This window comes from Mauremys mutica, chromosome 3 (assembly GCF_020497125.1).
Source record: "Mauremys mutica isolate MM-2020 ecotype Southern chromosome 3, ASM2049712v1, whole genome shotgun sequence".
Classification (NCBI taxonomy): domain Eukaryota; kingdom Metazoa; phylum Chordata; order Testudines; family Geoemydidae; genus Mauremys; species Mauremys mutica.
The window spans coordinates 157,614,286-157,620,285 of record NC_059074.1 but is presented as its reverse complement, the minus strand read 5'-3'; the positions used below and the strand labels follow the sequence as shown (position 1 = coordinate 157,620,285).

Genomic DNA, 6,000 nt, shown 5'->3' with positions numbered 1-6,000 from the left:
GTTTCAGTCCAAACCTTAAAGTAGTGGTTTGCGTCCAATGCACATTTCACTTCTGGCAATTCTATCAGTTTTAAAAAGGAAAGGGTCAACATATAATGACTTAAGAGAGAAGAGTCTGGCACAAATGCAGCCCTTTTTAATAGGAGGGTCCCTTCACTTACTTCTGTAGAACTAGGTGTTTTTATGTATCTTCCAACTCACAGGATAGGACTCTTCTCCAAAACTGCCAATTTGTTCCTTCCATCATCTCCTCTGACATTCTCAGCATTAGTCCAGCAAGAGAGCAGGAAACAGATCTTTGGGAATATAGAGCTAATCCGGCAAGACACTGAACACCTTTATTTGTGGTACCACTCAAGCCATAGAATGGTTCGTCAGTCATTTTTCAGACATTGAAGAAACAACAGTCCTGGCCTGAGGAGTTCACAGTTTAAAGAGAGACAAGTAGAAAACTCAGAACAAGAACAAAAGGATTTTCTATACAAATCAAGATTCATTCTCAGAATGTCAATGGTCCTCACTTTCTCAGCAGCCACTTAGCATGTTGCAGGATTGGGCCCTAGAGCTCCACTCACTTATTAGTGTCCCAACAGTGGTAGGTCTCTGAGGTGGCACATGAGTGTTTAAATATGCAAAGAAAGTCAGTAATGACAGCTCTCGAATTTCGCTGAACTCAGTGTTTTATTGTTATGTGATTATTGCTTAGTTACGTTTTGACACAATGTAGCTTTAGGATAAATTGGCTCCTACTACATAATTTAAAAATGGTATAACATCTTACAGTTCATACGATTGGCACTTACCAGGGAAGTGCAGAAATTTGTCACTGTAACCAGAGAGATTAAAAAAAGAAAAAGATAAAATGTTTACATCCTTTATTGCTGGCAGGTGAATGTTTCTTGTGCAAGGCCCCTAACATAGTCACCAGAAAGTAACTAATGCATCCCCTGCAAAAATATATAAAAGTTATAGCAGATTTAATCCCTTATTCACAAAAGTCCTCTGGGTTTGGTACATTCACAATCAAAGTGCACAATAAAGCCCTCACCTCTTTCAGAAAAGTAACGTTGTGTGGACTGGGTATTTTGGGGTGGTGGGAGAGGAGACATCACTACACCACAAGCCTTTTTCCTGGCTCTCACCAGTAGGGGTAGTATTTGCTTTCAAGTTTTCATCAAAACTGACAGTTCGGGATTTATCAATCCCAAGTGGTTAATAAATCCTTGGCGCTGGTTAAAATTAAAGGGGAGTCATTTCAAATAAATTGACACCTGCAATTGTGGGGCTGCTTTGCTTCAGTGACCTTTTATCTCTGTGAAGAGTGAAATCTCTCCATAAGGCAAGTGATTAAACAGTAAACCCAAAGTAGTAGTCCCTCAGGATTGTCTCCTTCATACTATTCAGCACACTTGTTTCACAATGTGTGTAGATGGCCTGTAAAACAATCGGTCCCACGGTGGCTGCTTTTTAATCTCCAAGCAGAGCTGCAGATCACACACTGAATTATTTCTGTGCCTCTTTGGCAGACAGGGTAAATAAATCAGAATGCTTGAGGGATCAGTTCTATTAAAGCTGGACCAAGTGCACCACCTTGTGTTAGTCCTGGAGATCAGCAGAAATACTTCTATGCCTCTTCAATTGCAGCAAGTCCCCCAAAGTAGGTCATGCTGTCTTCTGCCTGTGCATCAGCACCCATGGTGCCATATGATTGCTGCTCCTTCTGAGCCAGTGCTGTCTTTTCCGTAGGATAACTAAGCAAGACCCGTGGGACATACATCTGAAATTGCAAACAAACATTCGGAGTTTTATTATTTAGTCTCTAGTATAATTTTAAAATATTGGGATAATTTATTATTTAAAATCTTTCCCCCCCAAATTCCTCCTTTTTACTTTTGTTACCCCCACTCTGTCCCCTTCATCTTAACATTGCCCTTTGTCCCTCAAAATAAATTCCCTAGTGCAAAACTCAAGTGTGCCTGCATATCACATGGGCTCTTGCACACCGAGGTATCTGTATTCACCCAAACAGTATTTCAAAACCTAGTGCAAATATCAAAGGCTTGTGGTCATTTTTTGGTGACATGACATTGACGCTCTGCTGTGAATATCACACCTCGCATAGTCTCCAAGCAGTGTGATTGCATAGTCAGCATTCAAATGCAACTAATCTTCTAGTGTTTGGTGTGAGACCCAGCTAATCAAAACACAACCCATGTAGTTATTGGAAATGAAGGGTATTTAAAATCTCTCTCTGTTATTCCTATCACACTTAAATCAAAAGGTATTTTTAGAGCAACGCTTTCAAATAGGTACGCGCAGTGTTCTGATCATCTGACCCTCAAGTCCGTTCATACCTACCCTGACACCATTCAGACTAGCAATCTCCTACACGATCCCTTTTCGGGGAAAGGTCAGGAGTTTGTTTTCCTAGAAAGGGTAAAAAAATACTTTTTGCTAAGAGCTTACAGCAGATCTTGGAGCTGTTTCTGCATCACTGTCACTTCCTCTTCCACTTGGCAATTCTTCTATCTATATAAAGACACCAAGGACGAAGTATTAAACTGGTAAATCAGCCAGTTACATGGAATTGATCATAAACATCAGGTTATTAGTAAACAGATTTAGTACAATGTCCCCATTATACATTACACTGAAACCTCAGCTGCTGCCTGTGCTCCTCCAAAGCCTCCCACTTCGTACCTGCCTCCCATACCGCTCTTCACGCCTCCTTCCCTCCCTCCTTCCCCTTGTGCGCAAAACAACCTGCCTCTTTATTCAGCAGCATGTTTTCACCGTCTCAGAGGACTGAACCCTTGTGGCTAAATCCTGCTCCTACTGAAGTAAACATGAATTTTGCCATTTGTTTCCCTGGGACTAGTTTGTGCAGTACCAAGCACAGTGCTAATGCTGGTGGTTATTTCCCCAATACATTCAATAGGAGTTTACCTTGTAATTCAGTGGGCTCAGGTACTTGAAGCAGACAAAACAAGTATAAGCTAAACAGACGAGAATTGTGATGCTGACAACTAGGAACGTAAAGAGGGTCGTGGGAGCTTTAAAACCTTAAAAACAAACAGAATGCAACACTGAATGTATCCATCACTGGTTCAAGTAGGTAAAAGCAACCAAATAATAAAAAAATCACACTGATCACAAAATAGCTTATCTGAAAAGAGCGCTCACTTTCTGGAGAATGGAACAAAATAGAAGAAAAACCCTACAGAGGAAAAAAAAATAGCTAACAAAGCACCATATGGGACACACTGATTTAATGACCTGCTCATTACATACAGCACGATAGAAGGATATTTTCCTGACCCTTATATAGAGGAGCTCTCCAAGTCCACATCTTAACCTATAAGACTTTTCCCAGTTCTCTCTCCCCCATCCTTCAGGCATCATCCTTAGGGTACTAGACAACGCTGCTTTCAGTGCCAGTCAATACCACCTGAGAATTCACAGCAACCGTTGTGGAGTGATACAAAACACTCTCTTGAGCCATGTGAGCTGCTGTCATTGCACTCTCAGGCCTGGTCTACACTAGGCGTTTAAATCGGTTTTAGGAGCGTAAAACCGATTTAACGCCACATCCGTCCACACTAGGAGGCACCTTATATCGATTTTAATGGCTCTTTAAATCGGTTTCTGTACTCCTCCCCGACGAGAGGAGTAGCACTAATATCGGGATTTACATATCGGAATAGGGTTAGTGTGGCCGCAAATCGACGGTATTGGCCTCCGAGCGGTATCCCACAGTGCACCACTGTGACCGCTCTGGACAGCATTCTGAACTCTGATGCACTGGCCAGGTAGACAGGAAAAGCCCCGCGAACTTTTGAAATTCATTTCCTGCTTCCCCAGCGTGGAGAGCTCATCAGCACAGGTGACCACGCACAGCTCATCTGCACAGGTAACAATGCAGTCTCCTGAGAATCGAAAAAGAGCCCCAGCATGGACTGCACGGGAGGTACTGGATCTGATCGCTATATGGGGAGAGTGCTAACAGAACTGCGTTCCAAAAGACGAAATGAAAAAGTATTTGAAAGAATTTCTAAGGCTATGACGGATAAAGGCCACAGCAGGGACTCAGTGCAGTGCAGAGTGAAAGTTAAGGAGCTCAGACAAGCCTACCAGAAAACCAAAGAAGTAAACGGAAGGTCCGGGGCAGGTCGAAAAACATGCCGCTTCTATGCTGAGCTGCATGCAATTTTAGGGGGCTGCGCCACAAGTACCCCACCCCTGACCGTGGATTCCGAGGTAGGGGTTGTAATCTCTGCCATGGCTGAGGACTTTGCGGACGGGGAAGATGAAGATGAAGGAGGAGGAGGACGACCTAGCAGAGAGCACACAGCACTCCGTGAGCCCCAGCAGCCAGGAGCTTTTTCTCACCCTGACGGAATTACCCTCCTCCCAGCCCTCCCAAGCAACTATCCCAGACAATGACGCCATGGAAGGGAGCTCTGGTGAGTGTACCTTTGCAAATAGCAAACATTGTTTTTTAAGCAAGCGTTTTTTAATGATTGATTTGCCCTGAGGACTTGGGATGCATTCGCAGACAGTATAGTTACTTAGAAAAGTTTGTTAACATGTCCGGGGATTGAGCGGAAATCCTCCAGGGACATCTCGATGAAGCGCTCCTGGAGGTACTCCAGAAGCCTTTGCAGAAGGTTTCTGGCAAGGCAGCCTTGTTCCGCCCACCATGGTAGGACACTTTACCACGCCATGCATGTAGCAAGTAATCAGGTATCATTACATGGCAAAGCATAGCTGCGTATGGTCCCGGTGATTGCTGGCATTCAAGAAGCATCCGTTCTTTATCTCGCTGTGTTATCCTCAGCAAAGTGATATCGTTCAGGATAACCTGGTTAAAAATCAGGAATTTTCCTACTGGGTTCGTGGACTGCAGCAGCTTAAAAAAAAAAACCTTTCCTGCACGTAGCCAAGAGCGGGGAGGGGAGGAGTGAAATGCCGATGATCTTTTTCATGTTTGGTCAGCGGGGATCTTCCCCAAGCTACCAGCCACGCAGTGGGTGGGGGGGTGGGAAGGGTGTTGATTAGCAGGGAGCTAGCGTGGTATTAGCCATGCATTGGGGGGAGGGGTAAATCACTACAGAAGCCGAAAGACAGTGGCTTACCATGGCCGCATGCAAGCTGAATTCTGATGCCCGGACCTGCGTCTGTGAGATCTGTAACTCCAGAGCTGCAGGCACTCAGTATTAAGATGAAAAATGCGACCTTGTAGGGAAATCACATGTGCTATGTAAGGTGAATAGTGCTGTTCACTGTGAAAGAGTATAACCATTGTTCTGTAAAATGTATCTTTAAATATTTCTCTCCCTCATGCAGCTGCAAATTTTTCAAGCGTCCCTCCTCCATCCCAAAGGCTAGCACAGATAAGGCGGAGGAAAAAGAAGACGCGAGATGAAATGTTCTCGGATATTATGGAAGTTACACGCAAGGAAAGAGCTCATCTGAATGAGTGGAAGGACGTGGTATCAAATTACAGGAAAGAGGCCAGTGAACGTGAGGACAGGAGGGACACCCGAGATGAGAGGTGGCGGCAGGAAGACCGGCAGGAAAATCAGCGGTGGCGGCAGGAAGATCAGCAGTGGCGGGATGCAACTCTGGGGCTGCTGCGTGATCAAACTGACATGCTCCGGCGTCTGGTGGAGCTTCAGGAACGGCAGCAGGATCACAGAGTGCCGCTGCAGCCCCTGTATAACCACCCTCAACCCTCACCATGTTCCACATCCTCCTCACCCAGACGTGTAAGAACGCGTGGGGGGAGGCTCCGTGCACCCGCCCACTCCACCCCCGTGGACAGCCCAACCAGAAGGCTGTCATTACTGTGAAATTTTTTAATGGCCTTCTCCATCCCTCCTATCCTGCTCCCAAACCACACCCTTACTTCTCTCCCTCTTTTTATAATGAATTAATAAAGAATTCATGATTTTTATACTATAGTGACTTTATTTGCGTAAGTAAGCTGTACTCGAAGGG

At 44.8% G+C, this 6,000-nt stretch overlaps 1 protein-coding gene across 4 annotated transcripts in view; it reads right to left on the bottom strand.

Annotated features, from left to right (window-relative positions):
- Positions 1 to 662: 662 nt before the first annotated feature.
- TMEM63A (transmembrane protein 63A) overlaps positions 663 to 6,000 on the bottom strand; it is a 49,357-nt gene continuing 44,019 nt past the window's right edge. For all 4 annotated transcript variants that reach the window (XM_045008342.1, XM_045008340.1, XM_045008341.1 and 1 more), the window contains exons 22-24: positions 2,947 to 3,062; positions 2,467 to 2,529; positions 663 to 1,777 (exon numbers count right to left, since the gene is read on the bottom strand). In XM_045008342.1, coding sequence (XP_044864277.1) covers positions 1,625 to 1,777; positions 2,467 to 2,529; positions 2,947 to 3,062 — 332 coding nt within the window. In that variant the 3' untranslated portion in view covers positions 663 to 1,624. The remainder of the gene's footprint in view (positions 1,778 to 2,466; positions 2,530 to 2,946; positions 3,063 to 6,000) is intronic.